General features: G+C 37.8%; 1 protein-coding gene across 1 annotated transcript in view; it reads right to left on the reverse strand.

The window, feature by feature from the left end:
- dock10 (dedicator of cytokinesis 10) overlaps positions 1-22,099 on the reverse strand; it is a 102,483-nt gene extending 80,384 nt beyond the window's left edge. The window contains exon 1 of the mRNA XM_046876099.1: positions 21,813-22,099. Coding sequence (XP_046732055.1) covers positions 21,813-21,923 — 111 coding nt within the window. The 5' untranslated portion in view covers positions 21,924-22,099. The remainder of the gene's footprint in view (positions 1-21,812) is intronic.
- Positions 22,100-22,970: the final 871 nt, after the last annotated feature.

Raw genomic sequence — 22,970 nt, forward strand, 5'->3', positions numbered from 1 at the left:
CCCCAAAAGAATCTCCAAGAACAAGTCCAACTGATCAAGTCCAACACGTCCGCTTAATCAGTATCCACCATCCCACATCTATTTTCATTCTCTGACTTTTGCACGCAAAAACAGTACAAGAACCAAATCGCAGAATCTTTCCAGAAACTCGGAATAGCTCAACATTTCCACAACGTTTCCACAACCTCTGGAGATCTTTCCTAAGATTGAGAGAGCTCTGGGGGAGCTAACACAGCTGCACTGAAGACTTTTCTTTATGGCTAACTCGGGATACATTATTTTCTTCCTTTCCTTTCTCTATATATTTTTTCTCCTGGCCTCCCTCATTCACCCCCTCCCTCCCTTTAGCTTTCATTCTTTTACCAGATCCTTGCAAAGTGCTCGCCAACACGGAGCACCGACTGCCAAAAGATCCAGAGACAGCGGCCTAATGCACGCATACGGTACATGCTCAAACCCTCAAGCTGTATGCAAGCCTAAAAGTAGGCAGTTTCTTTGCTTTTTTTTATCAAGCATCATACTGTCAGCATCTCTTCTGAAATGCTTTGAATTCTTCAAAATACGTTTCCCAGGCGCCCCTGATTGGCACTGCAGCTGCCGGTGTCTGCTGGCAGGGACTGAGGATGGTTGAGACGCTGGAAATATTTAGAATCCGTAATCCATTTGTTTGTAAGAAGGGCTTAGGGAAGAGCTGCACACAGCACTATTGCAACACACAATAGGGTACATCAACACACACTCTCACAGGCAGAGTGTACAAATTAACATACCGATGCAGGTTATATCTCCTCGATCGATCGCTCAAGACAACTACTGCTACACACACACACACACACACACACACACACACACACAAAGAGTGTGAGATCGACTGTATCTTGTATATCTGACCAGGCAACCTCAGTAAGTGCTGCTTATTATAGAAGCTCTTGAGGCGTTGTGGAGTGCTTCGGTTCTTTGAACGTGTACGTATGAAAGATTAGCACTGACCCAATGATAGAGTGCAGGCAGATGGTCCCCCCCCCCAAACCTAGATGCCAATGCGAAGCCCATGCCCTGTGGCACTGTGTGAATTAGCACACAAAAGCTTATTTTCTAGTCCAGGTCACATTTTGCTACTCCAGGGTCAGCATCTTAGCTCCATACTGCGGATCTGTGATTGTTGTGCTGAAGGCAGCTCTGATCAAACATACCCAAATGTTTTAGTTAGCAACTAAAAATCTAATGAAAATAATGAAAATTAATAAATTAAATTAGTAATAACATAAATTGTTTTTATTGTTTATAAGGTACACTATGGAGAAAAGTATTGGGACACCTGGCTTTTCCAGCCTTGTCTGGTTCTTTCTCCAACTGTTACCACAGACTTGGAGGCACACATTTGTATAGTCTTTGAATTAAATTTGGAGACCTAAAAACTAATAGGCCTAAAATAGAGCTCTTACCTAAAACCTTTTGAACACCTCTGGGATGAATTGGAACGTTGACTCCACCCCCAGGCCTCCTCACCTCACCTGTATCACTACCTGCCTTTACTACCTGAATGAGCACAAATCTCCACAAGCACATTTCAAAATCTAGTGGAACATCTTCCAAGAAGAGTCGAGGTTATTTGAAACCTGCACTCATTGGCAAATCACTTCGATTAAAAAAAAACAAAAAGTAGGATTTGCTGTGATTAAAAAATCCTTTTAAAGGTGTTGATTATAAGGCCCATTCCTAGTCATTCTTGTAAATGTTTTTAAATTATTTTGGAAGAAATATAAGCATTCAATGTACATTTTGCAAGAAATCTGCTTTTGGTTTATTAAAAATGATCAATATTAGTATAATATATTAAGTAAATAAATGTAATATACTGTTCCTAAGCCAAGATTCAGTTGTACAGATCTTTATATTTAAAAAAATATATTAAAACTATGCAAAATCATGGCAGAAATAAAGTCTAGATAACGCTGTAACCACCCTCCCTTCCCCCATCCTTACAGTAAATACACAAACACACACTGTCCCACATTCACACACACACACACACACACACACACACACACACACACACACACACATACACACATACACACATTTCATTGTGTATCTGTCCAGCTATTCTCCTGTATTCCACATGTAAATCTTAGTATAACTGGGCATAGCTCCATCTTCCCCACAGACACACACAAACATATTCACACACATGCACACACAGTCAGTCCTTCTACACACTGGCCTGCTTTTCATCATGTGGCGCAGTGTGTCATCAGGCTTCGGCTTTGACCTTGACATCAAAACTGTAGGTGTGAGACATTTCCCCTCGGTTTAACCTTGGAACAGCAGAGAGCTAGAATGTGAGGAGGAACACAGATGGATAGAAAGGAAGAGTAAAAAACTCGCTTCTGCCTCAAGTCGCATCACAAGTTTACTGAATTTGAGCACGGCTCTGAGATTTTTAATCACATGATAATTCAAAGCTCGAGGTGGTATAAATGAGCATGTTTGGGTGTGTGGGAGTATGTTAGAATCTGTGCATATGTGCGTGTTTTTTGAGCTCTGCTGGTCACAAATTCGCCACAGTGGGTGCAAAAAAAAGGGGGGGGGGGGGGGTATCAGTAGTGGAGTATTGAGCCCTACTACTCAGGAATGCAGCGAGCCCTTAGAGAACGGAGGAATTTGTTTAAAGAGCACCATGAGACTATAAGGCTATTAATAAACACTTAGATCTACACACACACACACACACACACACACACACACACAGTACACATTCATGGCTCAGTCTTAAATGAAGGGAGCAGATAGTGCACTCTGAGGTCATAACAGGAGTAATTGTTCAAGTGTGTGTGTGTGTGTGTGTGTGTGTGTGTGTGTGTGTGTGTCCTCCACAGAGAGGAAAATGTCTAATGGAGTGTGTACAGTGTGAACATGGGACGAAGACATTAGGAATAAAATGTGTGTGTTGTCTTCAATCACATCTTAGGTAAAAACAAATGGCAATAATAATAATAGTGGTGCAGATATTCTCTCTCTTTCTCTCTATCTCTCTCTTTCTGTCCACACTCCTGTGGTACCACTGTCGCTGTCCCCTGCTCTCCGGACCTGCCTGATCCATCTTGATGCCCCAAAACAATTCTTATCAATTGGACGCAATTCATTGCCCAAAAGACAAAAGACCATTGTGAATGGTTCCACACAGAATCCATGATAATGACTTTGTGATGTAATTAATACAAACAGCTCTGCTGCTTTGGGACGATATTAGTTCTTAAAAGAACGCTACACAAATGAATAAATACATGGTGGTGTTCTGTATCTTGACCTTCCCAGAGATTTGAATAATGCACAAACTACCCACAGAACTAACAATCCAAATGGTTGATTCACGTTTGTAACAGCAGCTCTTGCTGAAAAATTGTCTGCTATCATTCATATCAACAAATTCGTGTTCCATATTCTGAGAGATTTCTATTGCGGCGCTCAAAATGAATAGAAAATGATATACATTTACATATATGATGAGTCTCCAGGGGTTTCTGACAGGAAAAAACAATTTCTTTTATGAAATAAAAGAACTTCAGGATTTTCTTTTCTTTGCGAAGCACAGATGACAGACGCCTCCTCGATTTTCTTTCCTTATAAAGACCGAAGGACAAAATGTTTCTTGCAACAGCTTGTCTCAAAATGTCTTTCACATACTTTATCATCTATCAAACATGTTTATATACAGATGAAGTTGGGGAGTTAAAACCATTGAATTTGCAAGTTTTGCAACGCATTGCTACTTTATCCTGAATCTAAAATGAGATGAACAAGAAATCGGTCTCCCTGATGAGTACTTATTTGTCTTATGAACTTCAGGAAGCTAGACAGGAAGTGACTGTTTAGAGCTGTTATAATGCAAGTGATAACATGGGAGAACAAATACAGTTCTGTGGACAACTGCAACTATAAATGGATAAAAACCATTTCACGTTTTTCTACAACTGCACAGCTTGTCTATATTTATTATTCACATATTACATAAGTTCATTACATATAAACAATTTATGAGGTGCAGTGTAAAATATATATGGACGTGTGTGTGTGTGTGTGTGTGTGTGTGTGTGTGTGTGTGTGTGTGTATGAGAGAGAGAGAGAGAGAGAGAGAGAGAGAGAGAGAGAGAGAGAGAGAGAGAGAAAACAAATACAAAGTTGTAAAAGTTAATAGAACAAGCTTAAAAGGAAGCTCTTTGTTTCATGAATGTAAAAGTTTGATTTTGATGGAACAGGCAACCCTGAGCACAACAGACCTCTTCTGCCTGTGAAGCCACTTTAGCTATTGTGAAAGCAAACATGAAGACAAAGCACGGTACTCATAGTGAAGTGTAGGTGTGTGTGTGTGTGTGTGTGTGTGTGTGTGTGTGTGTGTGTGTGTGTGTGTGTGTGTGTGTGGCCATCACACGAGGTCAAAGTCATGTGGAATTAAAAAAAAAAAATAAATAAGCATTCCATTCTGTTGTGTATTCAAGTGTTTATTCGTCCCCATCGTGTTTTATAATAATCATCACAGCCCACCGTCTGTCACAACGGCGCATTAATCCGTAAATCTGGTGCACACACTCATGAGGAAAAAGTGTCACACTGAAACAGACACCAGCCTGTAACAGGGATTAGCATGTACAATTTTCAGCACACAGGATATACACAATCAAACAGAGATACACACATACACACACACACACACACACACACTACACAAGCCACAGTGTGAAACGGGCCACAGGAAACAGATCACTAACAGTAAAACAACCACAAAGAACAAAATATACATGCCATTACAACCTCTCAACACACACACACACACACACACACACACACACACACACACACACACACACACACACACACACACACATACACACACACACCTACACACATACGCAAAACATATGCAAGAGCAGTGAAGAGGCAAGACGTGAGGCACGAAGTCCCTCTCTGAGATCATACAGAATTGAAACAGTGGAGCAATTCAGCTTTCTGTCATGCACACACACACACACACACACACACACACACACACACACACACACACACACACACACAGAAACCACTATCACAATATTCTCTTGTTACGAGTGTACTAACACAAGTGACAACTTCACAAGCCCCCGCAAAATGGGCTCACAGCTAACTTTACATGTGTACATGTGTGTGTGATTGTGTTTATATGTGTGTGTTTATGTGTACGACTGACCTACTGAACCAGCATAAGGATGTTTTTCTAACAGACTACATAGCAATTTTGTAATCGCTTCATCCAAATCCTGTAAATGTAAAATGTGTGTGTGTGTATGTGTGTGTGTGTGTGTGTGTGTGTGTGTGTGTGTGTGTATTGTGTGCTTATGCATATATATGTTTATGCACATTGCATGTACTGCTGAAATTGACGTGTCTGCATGCAAATATCTTACAGAGCCCTTAACACATTAAAGCCATGCCTAAAAAATAAACTTTTAAGAGTTTTAAAGCTCTAACACTGGAGACATCTTTAAAAAATGTCAATATATACACCTATGAAGCAATTTTGACTTTAATTATGTGGACCTGTTACTATAGAAACCCATGGGAGCACATGCATTAACATAAATGTGTGGTTTGCTTTGTAATGTTCGTGCAGCTTGTTTCTGTGACAGACAGACAGACAGACAGATAGATAGATAGATAGATAGATAGATAGATAGATAGATAGATAGATAGATAGATAGATAGATAGATAGATAGATAGATAGATAGATAGATAGATAGAAATTTGTCACAGTAGGGAAGTGCATCTTCATAACTGAGGCCGATGCGATTCACATCTCAATGCATAGCCAATGACACAATACAATAAATATACATATGAAGCAGCTCCCAATGCGATACGATTCACCCCATTGTGATGCAGTGTCATCCGATTTCAATTTGATTCAACACAATGCGATTCAATGAAATGTGAAGTGCCTTCTGAATTCTAATGCATGGCCCTTTTACAAACATGCCTTTGTAGTGCAACAAAAAAAAGAAAAAAATATTAAATGAAACCAGAAGTTATTTTCCTGTTCTGTCTCCAGAAAGAAACAGCTCTGCCTCTGCCATGTTAATCTATACAGATGGTCCCTGACTCAGTGGTAGACAGTAATGAAGTAAATACTTAACTGGTTCACCAATCAGGGTAGAGCATGCACTTTGTTTTGAACTTGTTTTAATTGCTGCTTGGTGGTATCTACTTATCACCAATATACACTTCAGTTTTAGTTCAACAGCAAACATTTTGAAAGTAATAAATAATCGAAGAAGCTCATGACTCTAAATTGCCACAACACCCATATGGACTTATTTGCACAATTATTTTGAAGTAGTTGAAAAGAAGGTTTTGGGCTCATGATAATTTTAATAGATATCAATCAGTGTTTAACTCATTAATATCATTCTATTAATAGATTGGAGAAAAATTGGAGTCTTCACATAAACTGAGTTGATTTAAGCAAGTGGCTTGAGGCAAAAATTATAATAGGAACATTATAGCCATAAATCATAGTACTTTGGATACATAAGCACATTTGAAGGCAAATACTTTTGTACTTTTACTCAAGTGAGCACTTTTACTTTTACGGAAGTAATATTTTACCTACTCTATCTCTACTTTAACTCAACTACATGGTTTGTGTACATCATCCACCGCTACCCTGACTTACGATTGAGATCTGTTCTGATGACCCCATCGTAACTTTAAAATATTGGATATATAACTCATCCATTCTAAAAGCTTAAAGATGGAAATGATAGGCCAGAGTTTAAATACCAACCCATGATAGAGGATACATCAACTATTTTAGTTTACTGCTATCCAGAGACACACAGACGTCTGCTCATGTCATTGAAAGAGTCGAGGAGAAACAATGCCCAGGCTTGAGAGGCTTTAGAACCTTCAGGAGATGAGACATGATGACAGACAGAGTAAATGAGAAAAGCTACACTGATGAGGTGAACGATTAAGAACTGGCTTTAGCTGGATGATGATAAGAACAAAAAAATGACACTGATCTAAGAAACACACAAGCGAATAACGTTGCCAAACGTGTGAAAAAAAAACGACCTTTTAAGGTTGTGTTTGAACTTTTGTTCCAGTGTCATTTGCAAACTTACGAGGCTTAACTGTCTCCAGTTTTGTTGTATCTGAACTTTTTCTCAGACATTACAATGATCGTTTAAGTGTCTTTTAAGACTAAATAAAATCAAAATGATTGGGGAATTAAAAGACCTTTCAAAGAGGCAAAAACAATAATGTGTAAAGTTGAGCAATTTTGTGTGGTTAGGCAAAATCTGACAATAAAACTGATGCTTTGGTTTTTATTTTTTTTTACGGCTGATGCCATTGTGGGCCATTTATAACCTTTATTAGGCCAAGCTGCTTTGGATTAGTTTTGCTCTTTAATTCAGAAATTGCATATAGCCGGATTCTGAATACAAATACCCTCTTTGGACAAAAGTTTTGGGTCACTTGAATTTGTAGTTCTTCACCAAACTGTGCAAATTTGGAGACACACAATTGTATAAAATGTCTTTGGATGTGGTAACATTACATTTTCCCTTTTTTTTAACTAGGAGACCCAAACCTGTTCCAGCATGACAATTCCCTTCTGCACAAAGCCAGCTCCATGAAGGTATAGTGTAAATGGGTTAAAGTGAAAGATCTTTGCTCTGACCTCTGACCTCAACCCTACTGAACATCTTGAATTAGGATGAACGTTGACTGCACCCCAGATCTCCTCACCTTTCATCAGTACCAGACTTAACTAACACCCTTGTGGATGATTAAACACAAATCTTCACAAACACACTCCAGAATCAAGTGAAACATCTTCCCAGACGAGTAGTGGATACTATAACATCAAATCAGGACTAAATGTGGAACGGGATATTCAAAATGTATGATCCACATCCACATATTCTTATTGGCATGTGTCCAAAAACTTTTGCCTTGTAGATTTTTAGATCTGCATGCTCCATTGATCTATTGATGTAGCACCTTTTCTCAAGATGAAAGTACAGGGTTTGTTTATTGCAATATTTTTGCATATTTATATCCCTGGGTGGTGTGCTCAATCAAAATCAGCACACATTCGTTGCTGCGTTCTTTGTTGCTTTTTTCCGAATCATCTTCCCTTATGTCATTTCACATCCTGTGGTTAAAAATTTACAAGAAGAGGTATGATCACAAATTGCTCAAGACTAATGCTATCTCATGTGTATCTAAACGAACTTCCTGTTCACAGCATGACAAATGTAGGTTTACATTTTTTCAAGGCAAGTGTGGTCGGGTTTTGGGGTTGAAAAAAAAACAGAGCTTATAGATAGATTGCAAAAACAATAAAGAAATGTTTTAAAGCTGTGTAGAAATTAAAAAAAAAACAGTGTGTGTTGCACTGTAATGGATGTGCATTAATTTCTCATGGCATTCCTGTTTAGTGCAAGAGACAATTGTTTTCTGATAGAAAGGAATTTTGTACTATTTGCTTCCTTGTCATATTACTTTATAAAGACAAAAAAAACCCAGAAAAGCTGGTGAGGGAAGACATTCAATGTAGCTTGAAATGGATAAAAAAGCATATGTTCTACAATTAAAAAAAGGAAAGGAAAAACGAATCGATGGCAAATTGTTGTGCAAGTCTAATCTAATTGCATAACTTCCCACACTGTATTCATTTCTCCATTTACATGCATCAATGGTCATGAAAATGGTATTGCAGAAAAATGTTGTTAAATATTAAAGCCTTTGGGATTAAAACTATAATCACAAGAGGCAGAAGCACTGGTCACAGAGGGCACGAGTACACACGGGCATCAGAACATGGTGAATGGCATACCACGAATCCCAGGAGGAAGCCCTGTGGATGGGAGGAGCAGGAAGCAGACTTATTTTTCTCAAGATAGAAAATAAGACAGAGAGGATTTGCGTCATTTTATTTTACCAACAAAATCACTGCAATCGATGTAAAACTCATTTCCTCTAAATACTACATAAGGTTATATTTACATTCTTAAAATTTATATTTATATTAATCTCAAATTTTTTGTTATTAATACTATCATTATTATAATCATTAAATAGTAAATTATATACCAAATATAGGACAGTGTTTCTTAGACCCATGTATGCACCAGTAATATACAGTTTTAAAAAGATTTATTAAACATTCTTAATTCTGTTGGTTTTTCTAAAGATATGTTTATTGAATTCTTCAGCGTCAGAGCTTTGCAACAGTTAGAGGTGATGCAGTTTCTTTTAAGTTAAGAGGAAGTTCAGAGACATTTAAAAAAAAAACAAAGCCCACTATAATCATCCCAAATCAAATTTGATTCAATCTTCCACATTACAATAGCTACAGTGAAACATGGTGATGGCAGCACTGTTTTATGCTACTGCTTTTCTTCAGCTCATGATAGTGGGCATTATGGATAGCTCCAAATGCCAGTCTATTAATGGAATTGTATTAAGTGGTGTCCAGCATCAGAGCTTTGCAACCGTTAGAGGTAATATAGTTTCTATTAAGTTAAAAAAAAATATTTCTGTCCTATTACATTACCTATAAAAGAAAGTGCAGAGGCAACAATCTCAAAAAAGAAAATCTAAATCTAAACAATGTACCAAAATATGATATCTACTCATTTTTGGTGCAAAATCATCTCAAATCACATTTTATCAAATCATCCATATTATTATCCAAACATCACCATAGTCACAGTAAAGCACAATGGTGGCAGCATTGTTTTATGTGGCTGCTTCTCTTCAGCATAATAGAGGGAATTATGGATAGCTCCAAATGCGAAGTCTATTTATGGCACAAAACCCTTTAAGACAACTGAAGAAAAGGTTTTCACTTTAAAACACAATAACTACCCAAAACACAAATCACAGTCAGTGAGAGAATTTTGAAGAGGAAGATGAAGAACATCAACGTTATGCATACTTAAAGCTCAGAGCCTAAATCCTGTCAAAAACCTGTGGCATGAAGAAGAAATAAAAATGCACAGGATATTTCTTCTTTTTCTTAATGTTTTCAATACGCTTACTTTAAAGTGACAAATCACTCGTCTGGTGTCTTTGATGTGCATCACAAACCTCTTAATTATGCAGAGACTTTATAGAGAATACCTGCATGTTCTGCATTATTTCTAACACCATAATTGATAATGTCAGTGGTGATTTTCTTACACCATCCAAATATAAATTATAATGCTATCGGGCAGAATTACCCGAATGATCACAAACAGTAGAATATGTAGCGAATGATGTAGTGACTGACGCCATTTCATTCATACCATTTGGTTCGACTGCTGAGTTACTAGTGTTCATCATCAGTGTGTGAGGTCATACAGTCGCTGTTTGTGTGCGTGTATGTTAGAAGAAACTTTGATACTGGTCATGTATTTGACTCTTTCTCTGCTACACACTGACATCAGTCAGATACAGAGACCACGCTTGTTCTTACATGCTATACGGTGAAGAAGGACAGCCGTCCCTGAATATGAGCATGGTACAGCATGGATCAGCATTGATAGAAAGGCACTCTCTGTGGGGAAAAACGAGGTCATCTTTCACTGTGTTTTTTTTGGGGTGTTCATGGGGCACATACAGCTATAAGTCGAAGGGTTGAAAAGCATGAAATTGGCCATGCAGACATTCAGGCGTACACACAAACACACTTAAATAATCTGCATCTGTCATGATGAGATGCTCAGGCAGATTATAACAGCTGCCACAGTTTATTCGGCACACTTACATTTAACAAAATGATGCTGCTATGGCTGTTTATATATAAAAGTTTCTAAATGTTGATATGGTTTCCAAATTACAAATGCGGAAAATATGAAATCACCGACCTGCTGACTACTAGGGGTGTAACGGGACACGTATTTTGATGTATGCTTTTTGACGTGCGGAACATTCTGAGGTCCCTCAGAAACGTATTAACTGGTGGACCGCAAGTTTGTTTTAGTCTCCGCCTAGACTCACTTTAAGTGCATTTTAAAAGATTTTATTAATAAACTACAAAAAATGCCCAATGCCAGGAGTATACAAAGAGTTAGCGCAGTGTCACTGTGGCTACCCACTCCGTACCGGAAATAAGATTTTTTTTAGCATGCATAAAAACGCTAAAGAATCCATAGCGCTAGCGTTAGCCGCTAACAAGCAATGGCTAGCAGCTAACACTAGCGCTATGGATTCTTTAGTGTTTTATGTCCAGCTCTTGAAAGGAGAACATCCTGACAATTCTGCAATTCGAGCGACTGAATGAATGGAAGGATGGAAGGAATAAAGACATTTGTTAAAGTATGCTGAAATAAGTAGAACATTTAAGTAGATCATATATTCAGAAAATTCACTATTACAGTTTTTCTCAGTTGCTTTGGAGCATTTCTAAAATCATCCTTAATATTTGCAAACCAGTAAGTGCATTTTCAAAACAACTTGTACAAACAGCACAATATATCGGATTTCTTGCAAAATCCTGTACTTTTCTTAAAATCCTTAGTTCATCTCTCAAAAGTAAGTATTTGTGTCAATGAACATCTCATTCCCATCAGAATAATAAGTCCTTTTGTCATTGTTCACAAACAAGATCGTAAACATGTTTAGTCATGTAGTCAATAAGATGGTGCACAGTTTTAGTATTTCTTCATATAAACTATGGTTTGGATCACAGTGCTTGAAAATGCACAAAATGTGACTTCCTTCTGTGTGGCATCTATATTTTTTAGCAGCACAAATTAATTTATTTGACTGCATAAATTGATTTATTTAAATGGATTGCATTAAACCGGACAGGATTCACACTTTTACTCTACTGTACTAGTGTTCGTTCGTTTTTTGATTGTTCATTAATTTTCAGAGTTTATAATTCTTTGTTTTGCTCTGTCTGTATACTTTCCATTTGTAGGATCACCAAATTCACCTTTGACCTGTTTTTGAGAAGTAGCTGATTATTGGTGGATTTGATGCTGTACATTTCATTAGTGACATTCAAGATTCATCCGCACAATTCACTAATTCAGAAACATTTACCAAAAAAAGCTTTATCAGATATTTAAGCTTGACAGATTCTGACAACTGGTTTATCCATTTTGCATTCAATGACTTCAGTGCCATTAACTGGTGCCTAGATGTTTTAGGGGTTAAGATTATTCAGGTGAAACCAGTATAATATATTTTGATCAACATGACATAAACAACTTATAATGTTGAAAACAGCAGACCATTGTACACAATCGAATTAATGAATGTACCAAAGCATTTGCAGTTTGATCAACGAAACAAAAATTGTTTTTATGATGTGCACAAGTGATTACATGACGTGGAGGTGTTTTGAGAATTTCATTTCTGATCAAAAAATCACTCCAAAGCAACTGTAAATGTAAAACACACACACACACACACACACACACACACACACACACACACACACACAAACACACACACACACACACACACACACACACAGACACTTACATACACATCTTTATTGTGAGACCCCCAAATGAGGTCTAACAAATTTAAACTATTTAATCACATTTTCCATTCATTTAATTGTATTTAATCAATTTATTTTGTACCAATTTAATTGATTACTCAATTTATTCAATATAATAAAAAAGTATTAGTCCATTAATTTGTTTTTTTTTTATATTTTTTCTATTATATTATAAAATATTATTTTATATTTTCTTTAATCAAGCAGACATTTTATTTTAAATTCTTTTAAAAATGTAAACTGTTCAAATGTTAATGATCACAAATGTTAATAATAATGATGATAATAATAATAATAATAATAATAATAATAATAAACTGTGTTAATAAAAGACACAGAAGAAATGTTTGTTTTCCATTTCTTCCCCCCAACTGAAATTGAAATGAAACCGTGACTTCAAAATCAAGCTACATACCGAAACTTGAATTTTGTGTACCGTTACACCCCCAATGACTACACAAAGATCCCCAGGGGGTTTCCAAATCACGCTAATTCAAATCCCCCTCTGCTCTGAGAAAAACACAAGGAGCTTATAATGAAAAGAAAATGAAACATGGTCATGATGTAATTTCATACTGTATACTAGATTTCTCATAATTAATTATTTAATAGTTTAGAAGTTATTAAAAAGGAAGAAAGACCAGCTTTTTCACCATCATTTTTTAAGGGAAGTATAGGAGGAAGGGGTAATTCAGTCAGAAACTGCTTGCATAAATAAAAGAAAACATAACATAGTCTATTAAACATAATACACTTTCCCTACTCATCTGGCAGTCTTATGCCCATCTGGCTGACATTTTCCACTGTTGATTTGCTGCTCAATCCGTTTGAAGTCTCGGGAGAGCAAAAACGATGTATCTAATGACTTTCTATTAATAATCATCACACATTTTTATAAAGTGCTAAGACTGACACTTCTGTGCTGCAATATTTAAACTTTTCCTTTCATTATGCCAAAGACATCCATAATAAATCAATGTAGCAGACGTTAACTGTACACCTATGTAATAAGGGCTGAAACGATTCCTTGTGTACCTCAAGAAATTCAAAAACAAAAAAGCATCCGATGCATCGTTTTGTCCATTTAACTACACACAGAGCACTTATTTCCCCACGGACCATTATTACTGACGCACCACCCGCTAAACTCTGGAACGCTTATGGGTCTCATTTATAAACGTGGCGTACGCATAAAATGAGTGAGGGATGAGGAGAAGATTCAGGCCAAAGAACACAAAGGGAAGTTTCCAAAGTTAGGGATAATTTCAAACTAAAACCTAAAGAAAACACCATACAGTGTGTTTACCTTTTTTCAAGTAATCTGAGAAAAATGTTTATACTTTTATTTTTATTTATATATTTGTATTTGCATTTTGATGTAATATGACAATTAAATGCACTAAATGGGTTTAGTTTTCACAGATTGCAATTTAAACAATAAAAAATTAAAATATATATTTTTTAAAGTAAACCCAAAAAAAAGTTGTTTTATCTGATTATTCAATTAATCGATAGACTAATCAGTAGAATACTCGATAACTAAAATAATCGATAGCTTCAGCTCTATATGTAATATTAGCTCAAGTGAAACATACATTTATAGCTGTCACTGCAACTAAAAATGGGAGGCCAGTCAAGAAAATGTGAGATGGGAAGAAAGGGGGCAGAGCTTCCAGGAAAGCCAGATGTTGATTAGATGTATTGAGTCATCTGATATAATTTGAATGATGACTAGCTCACTAGAGTGTGAACGTGGAAATGGCAGGTCTGGTGACATAACTGAAGTAAATGTCACTGGATGTTGTGGCAGAGAGAAGCCATGTGGAGGCGATTAAATTGTCACATCACATATGATTAGTACTAAGCAAGGATGTGTGAGCTCAAATCCCAAAACTGGCACATAAGGTTAAGCAAGAGCCTTTATCCTCAACTACTTAGCATTAGGACTGCCTCCTCTGTAAAGCTTGGTCAATACAAATCTGAATGTATGTAAATGCCTGCTACTGAGTGAAAGGAGATTTATGATGACTGGCCTGATTTCCACATTCACATGATGCAGACCTTCATTTCTCGTTGCTGCTAGTTTAATAATTTACTTCATTAGATTTGCTTGTAATCTGTTTAAGCTTAGAACACTTGTCCATTTTGCATATACTTCAGAAACATTGTGATGGGGTGAAAAGGTTCCTCTGCTCATGACTGCTTCTGTTTGCATATGCATACAAATCATGAAGGTGCTGACAGGATACATATCCTCAGAAGAATAGTACATTTTCGGAACAAATGAGCATTAACTGATTCGAAGCTGGGTGACTGAAAACTGAAAAAAGCAAGGCATGAAATAAAAAAACCAAAGAGAAAAACATCAGGAATCATTTTGGCTGAAGAAACAGAAAACCTTGAGCAGTAGATGGTGTAACCTGGGCTGACCCTGTTCTAAATGATGATGGGATGCTGCGTGTGTGTGTGTGTGTGTGTGTGTGTGTGTGTGTGTGTGTGTGTGTGTGTGTTTGTGTTAGGGAGGAGGGGTACCCTCAGTGCTGTGAGACTCTTTTGTAGCATTTGGCCCTCTCTAGTCTTCATTCAGCGATGAAGGAACATATAGAGTTATAGACAGAACATACAAACATGGACAATGTGAGAGGGTTTGAGAGAGAGAGAGAGAGAGAGAGAGAGACCATATTTAGATGTTTAAAAGGATTGTATGCATGTCTTTGTGGACAGAAAGCCAGCAAAACTTTGAGAATGAGTTCATTTAAATAGTAAAAAAAAAAAGATTTGTATCCCATCCTCCATAACACTCAATAAAGCCCTAAATATAACCTCTCTGACTGGCCTTTGACCATTCGCACGCGCTCCCTTGAGGCATGGAGGACTAAAATTTGAGGGTCGGTGTGGTGGGGGATCGGTTACGCATATGTCCATACAGATCTGCACACATGCATACACAAAAACACATGAATTGTGTAGATATAGAAAGTAAAGAAAAGATGTCATTGAAATCGATGGATTTCAGTTTAATTAATTGTGTGAGAAATTGATTGCTTTTACCCACTTATTTTACTGATAAATAATAACTATTTATAGACTTTAATGTCATAAATCCTGTCATCTACAACACATGACCATGCCACCGACCGAGAACACTTGAGGCATGCTGTTACAGGAACACAATTAACAACGCAACCCGATGCAGCTCAACCCAAAGCAAGGTTCCAAAGTGTTTTATTCCTTTTACACCACTGTAATTTTTTCATCCATTTCTAGTTTAAATAAACACAAACTTTTAGATCAAAATTACTTAAATATGATTATGATCGTTGCCTCACCCTGAGAAATTACAAGGAGATTCTATGCGTTAATGTAAAGAAAATTGGAAAACGCTTGTGGTTTAGGCACATATACAGTGTAATATATGCAGTGTGATGCTTTTACACCAATCAGAGATATATGATGATTTCCTGTACATTTTATTAAAGAAATACAAATACAATACATGCCATACTTTTTGATTTATATATAATGAGGTAATGATTAGCGCTATTTACCGAAACAAGTTCTTTTATCACTTGCGTTATAGCAGCTATAAACTGTCACGGCCAACTACCACCAGCTTCTCATTTTATCACTAACTTAAAACTTGCAGGACAATAAATGCAACTTTGTTGCTTAGAAACCCCAGAAAGCAAGAGCCTCAGTCCTGAAGACTTTCAAATATCAAAAAACTTTCATTTAAAGCCTGACACTGGAGAACAAGAAATGTTAAAAGTATCCACAAACTTTTGTCCATATAGTGTTGCTTTCATCTACTTTTGGAGCTGAGGTTGTACAACAAATCAGCAATGCATTCTGACCAACTTGGATGGAGAATTTAAAATTAGCTGATGACAGTTATGTAATTACTGTGTCTGTATGAGACTTAGAAACACATCCAAAAGCTCATACGTAAATAAAAGCTAAAATAATCTTCTATCCTGCAGCAAGGCGTCACTAAAACTCGAGCGAAACAAAAGGATGAAAACCAATGTGACTTTTTTTACAAACACAGATATATTTTTTGCTAGTAATAGTGGTATACTTCCTGAGTCTGACTTGTAGCCAAAACATACACGTGCAGCCCTCAAGTTTTTCAGTACTCCTCTCAGCATTCCCATAACGTCTTGGTCGACTGGGCAGAAAGCCAGGTGGAGCTACAGGAAGCAGGCATGCATGGACGAGTGGTGTCACCACCATGCTCAGCATGGATAAAGCATGTTATAGTTCTGTCTGTAAATCCCCATTTCCTCTACAGCAAGAGGAGATGAAAATGTATGAAAAAAATGTTGCAATATGGTAAGATTTAGGCTTTATTGGAAGAATTAGTACTCCTTTTTGAATACAAATCCCATCCATGCCTATTTACACAACGTCCTAACAAACATTAATACATTAACATGACTACATGACTACTCAAAAAATATTTTTCTTATTCTATTCACACTATAAGGACACAAGTATCAGGACCTCTGATCTTTCCAGACAGATGTGTTTCTTCCTCAAAATGTTAAGACAAAGTTAAAGGCAAACAATTGTGAAGGATGGCTTTGGATACAGTAGCATTACATTTTCCTCTCACTTAAACTATGAGACCCCAAACAGTTCCAGCATGACAGTGCCCCTGTGCACAACGTGAGCTCTGTGAAGATATGGTTTGCATGGTTTGTAGTGAAGATCTTAATTGGCCATGTAGAGCTCTGGACACCTGACCATCAAATTCATAAGTGCTTTCTGAACCTCACATTCCACATTAAACCCACATTGACTTTTTAATAACCTTCTAAAAAAGATGCTCCTTTAGATTTTGGAGTGTGCTTATAGAGATTCGTGCTCATACAACCACAAGAGCATTAGCACACTCAGGTACTGATTGCAGTCAGCATTCCAATTCATTCCAAAGGCTTCCAGTTGGGTTGAGGTCAGAGATTTATAGCAAGCCACTCAAGATCGTTCATGTAAACCATATCTTCATAAAGCGTATTTTGTGCACAAGGACACTGTCATGCTGGAACAGTTTTGGCTCCCCTAGTAAATGCAAATTTAAATGTTACCGCATCCAAATATATCCTATACAATTGTGTGTCTTCAGCGTTGTAAAAACAGTTTAAAGAAGAACCACATATGGCTAGAAATGTCAGGTATCCCATTACTTTGATCCCTAGAGTGTACATACATTAATTTAAGCATCAGATAGCATACTAGCAAAGACTGACTTGTACAGACCCAGAATCACTAGAACAAACTGAATTACTATTAAAATCGAAAGCAAATGAAAAGGGCAATGTTGGTTTTTACATGGCCAAGATTTCCATGGCTCACTGCCTGATGTCTGCATTAATATTCCTATCAAAACCTGTTCACTCATAAATATTCTGGGTGGATGAGTTACACTTATCACACACACACACACACACACACACACACACACACACACACACACATCTGCAAAAGGACTTTTCTCCATTTATTCGGATTGAAGGTCTGGAGAACATTCCAGAACATTTCAAAGCCTGGACACAGAGAGAGGATGTTCGGTTGGTTACACACAGAAGCTGTGATTGGAAAGAGGTAAATAAAAGCCACTGGCACACACACATAAATACACACACACACACACACACACACACATATACACACACACATTTGCACCCCTGTAGAAAATGGCATTTACCCAACACGTCATTTTGACGGATCTGACTGTGTCCAGGCTTCAGGTCAGCGGGAGACTTCAGTCAATCTCGCCCAGAACACGGACACAGTCCAAGAGAAAGCGGAAACCAGAAAAAATCTTCTATTTCAACAACGGCACACTTCTCATGAATCTCTGACCCGTCGTAGACTGTTGAATAATGTGCGCTCTGTTTAGAAAAAGACTAGAACCGATTTAGTAGACAAAGGACATCACATTTTTTTTAAAAAGCAGTCAAATAATCACACAGTGATTTCTCTGACTAAGTCATCTTTCTTACTGTTAGTTTACACAGTTAAACACCAGTTCCCCAAAAAAACTTGGTCAACATGGAGAATTTATTTAGGCTTATAGGAGCAAATATTTAAGGAAACAACGCCAGACAAACCGTCTTACAACCAGGAATCGAACACTTCAAAAATGAGAAACAAAAATGAGAAATCATATCTTCATAGAGCTCACTTTGTGCACAGGGGCACCAAAGGGAAAATGTAATTCTATCAAATCCGAAGGCATCCTACACAACACTGTGTCACTGTTAGAGACACTGTGTGTCTCTAACGTTGTAACAGGAATAAGCAAGAGCCTTACATGGCCAAAAAAGTCAGGTTTCCTATTACTTTTGTCCATAGAGGGTACGTATATTAATGCAGCACTTTACCAATTACAGACTTTTTAATTACCATGTTTTAATGTTAAGTGTTAACTCTGTGTGATCTGTTACTATGGAATTTATTATAAATAAAATGCAATAACTCACTACTCAATTAAAATTAAACAATAATACATCTACAGCTACCAACAACTTCATTCCTTAAACACACTGGTGGTCCATTGACACCAATCCAACATGCCTGAGGTCAAATCCTCTCTGATGCCCAAGCTTAAATCCTCCCTAATGTGAACAGTTGACCTTCACTTGTAAATCACCACAGGAGCTGCTCATGCATAAGAAAACTCACACGTTGTCAGAGGGTTTCACATCACTTTGTACTCATTTGCAGATCACACTTTGTAATAACACAACCTGATGTGACAAAAGAATAAAATTCCCCACCCACTGAATTTGAAAGATTAGTGTGTATAGTTTTGTACACTCAGAAAAGTTGTTTTTTTTGTTGTTCTGCTCTCTATAGCCGGAGAAACAACAATCCTGGGTGTGTGACAGATTCAGACGTTCAACAGTGACACGCTTCTGCCAAGAGGCCCATTGAAAAGCTGATAATAAGGCCCGGGAATAGCTGAACACTCCAAGTGCCAGTCAATGCCACTTAATTGTAAGACAGAGACGGATGGAAAGAGTGAGTGAGAGAGAAGATCAAAGCAAACATTCATGCAAGCAAACCACCTCAAAGCAAAGAGGGCAGGAGAGATGTGTGTAAAACCAGTAATTACCCTGAGGTTGAGGATGCACTCAATTAAGCTACAATATGAAAAAAAATATATATAAATTGGGGGCACTGTAACAACGCTGGAATGTACATCACTCAATATCTTTCTATCAATGACCTTTTTAGTCATTTTAGGAAGATTTTAGTATAATATATAGATTTAAATCATTCACATCCCTAACTACAAATCTACACACAATTATCCATAGTAAAATATTAGGAAATATCAAAATATAAAAAAAATGACCATCTTTTCAACTACAGTGTGAAGTGTGTTTGACCTTAAGCACTGTGAGGCAGACAGTGGCGTCCTACAGCGCTAACAAGCCAAACATGCTAAATACATCCACATGTAGACATCCACCGTGTGTGCTGTGGGAAATGACTGAAATTACCACTATCGCTGTTCTTACCACTGTTCCAGCACTGTAACTATAACATCAGCTTACTATCAGTAACTGTTTCTTAACATAGATAGATAGATAGATAGATAGATAGATAGACAGACAGACAGACAGACAGACAGACAGACAGACAGACAGACAGACAGACAGACAGACAGACAGATAGATAGATAGATAGATAGATAGATAGATAGATAGATTGATTGAAAATTAACAGATACATGGGCAGACAGATAGACAGAATATATTAAATATAGACAAACAGGCAGTCCAGACAGACAGACAGACAGACAGACAGACAGAAAACTATATAAATAGACAAAGTTAAACAGGCAGTCTGGACAAACAGACAGACAGACAGACAGACAGACAGACAGACATAAAACTATATAAATAGACAAAGTACAACAGGCAGTCTGGACAGACAGACAGACAGACAGACAGACAGACAGACAGACAGACAGATGGAAAACTATATAAATAGACAAAGTAAAACAGAAAGTCTGAACAATCAGACAGACAGACAGAAAGACAGAAAACTATATAAATAGACAAAGTAAAACAGGAAGTCTGAACAGACAGACAGACAAACAGACCGACAGACAGGCAGACAAAAAACTATATAAATAGACAATGTAAAACAGGCAGTCTGGACAGACAGACAGACAGACAGACAGACAGACAGACAGACAGACAGACAGACAGACAGACAGACAGACAGAAAAGTTCTTAAATAGACAATGTAAAACAGGCAGTCTGGACAGACAGACAGACAGACAGACAGACAGACAGACAGATAAGATAGATAGATAGATAGATAGATAGATAGATAGATAGATAGATAGATAGATAGATAGATAGATAGATAGATAGATAGATAGATAGATTCTGAAAGAGAAACGCATACATACAGCTATAGAGCAGACTGATAGGCAGGTAGATAGACAGAGCTGAACAGGCTGACAGGTAAATGAATCACACAGACATACTGACACACAGACAGGACGGAAGATAGACAGACAGACAAATCATTCTATTGCAGACAGAAACAGAAGAGACTGATGGCCAGGTAAAGAGAAGAGATGGACAGGCTAAAAAATGATGATAGATAGATAGATAGATAGATAGATAGATAGATAGATAGATAGATAGATAGATAGATAGATAGATAGATAGATAGATAGATAGATAGATTTCCCGCGAAAAATCTTTGAATTAGAGTATTGTCTCTTGCACAGACACACGACACTGCACACTGCGGCACACACACACACACACACACACACACACACACACACACACACACAAACGCGCGCGGCATGTTTAACTGTAGCGAAGCGGCTAGATGAAAGCATGGCGCTGGATCTCTGCAGTACGGATGGCGGGTCTGCGGTGCCCTGGCGCAGAGCTCTCACACTAATCCAGACGCAAAGTGTCGGTGTGCGCCGCTGCACACTGGTGTGTACTAGTGCGTAGTAGTGTGTATGTTTGTGTATTGGTGTCTATACTGCTGAATACTGATGAGGGTACTGGTGTGTGCTGTGTGTAATGTCGTATATAACGGTGCGTATATGTATGTATACACAGCGGTGTGTATTAGTGTGTATACCTGTGCGTATCGGTGTGTGTATACTGGTGTGTATGATGGAGGGGATCGGTGTGTGTATAACGGTATTGGATCGGTGCGGTGCCAATGTGTGTATACCGGTGTGTGTAAATCAGTGTGTCAGATGGAGCGCGGTTTTACCGTGAGAGCAGAAATCCGCACCGCACTGGACGCTGTTTGGCGGATCTCAGCCGCGCTGCCGGGCTTCAGCAGGTTCTTGGTGAATCTCCTGGTCGACGATTCCGCTGCCATTTGTTCATCGGCGCAGTCCGATTCCAAAACCACCAGCAACCAACCAACCAACCACAATATTCCTTACTGAAAATCAATTAGAAAAAAATAAAAAATCACATTAAACCTACTGACTGCTGTTCCAGACAGCGACAGTCTCTCTCTCTCTCTCTCTCTCTCTCTCCGGGCAGGGCTCTCCTCTCCTCTCTCTCCTCTCCTCTCTCCTCTCCTCTCCTCTCCTCTCCCCTCTTCTCTCCTCTTTTCATTCAGCAGCTGAATAATCGACCTACAGGCCACATTATACTAGATTAAAATAAATCCCCATCATCTATGTGCTGTTCTCTCCTTCATACACCAGAAAGGCTTGAAATGAAGTTTTATGTAGACATGTTTCTCAATGCGCCTTTCAATATATTTACGAAATAAATACAATAAATAAACAAATAAAAATCCTTTGTAATTGAAAGAAATGTTTGGTCTATGGTCATGAAGCGCCCCCTGCTGTTAATGACATAGAGAACGAGAGAGAGAGAGAGAGAGAGAGAGAGAGAGAGAGAGAGAGAGAGAGAGAGAGAGAGAGAGAGAGAGAGAGATGGTACTCTGGCACCATCGTGTGTTAATATATAGTCAGTGAAGAATCTACTTGTGTCTTGACTCTCAATTCACATCCTTTTGTGATTCTGGTTCATACTGGCATAATTTTTTTACTTGTCACATGTTCATTACAGCACAGTTAAATTCCTTCTTTGAACATCTCTCTGATGTTATAAAGCTTGGGCCAGCCATGATACAGCACTTCTAGACCACAGAGGGTTAATGTCCTTGATGAAGTGCCGAAGATCAGTAACTCAGAGACTTATCTACTGAGCGGCCTATAACAGCAGAAGGAAGGAAGGAAAGAAGGAAAACAAAGAAAGTTAGAATTAGTAATCTGTATAAGACACTTTCAGCTGGATAATGTAATCCATATAGTACAAAAGAAACAAGCAAACAAAGCGATGCTGACCATCTGGGAATCCTGTACCTGTTTATAGTGTATCATTACAGTGCTAGAGGGAAAAAAAATGA

Source organism: Silurus meridionalis, chromosome 20 (genome assembly GCF_014805685.1).
Source record: "Silurus meridionalis isolate SWU-2019-XX chromosome 20, ASM1480568v1, whole genome shotgun sequence".
Taxonomy (NCBI): Eukaryota; Metazoa; Chordata; class Actinopteri; order Siluriformes; family Siluridae; genus Silurus; species Silurus meridionalis.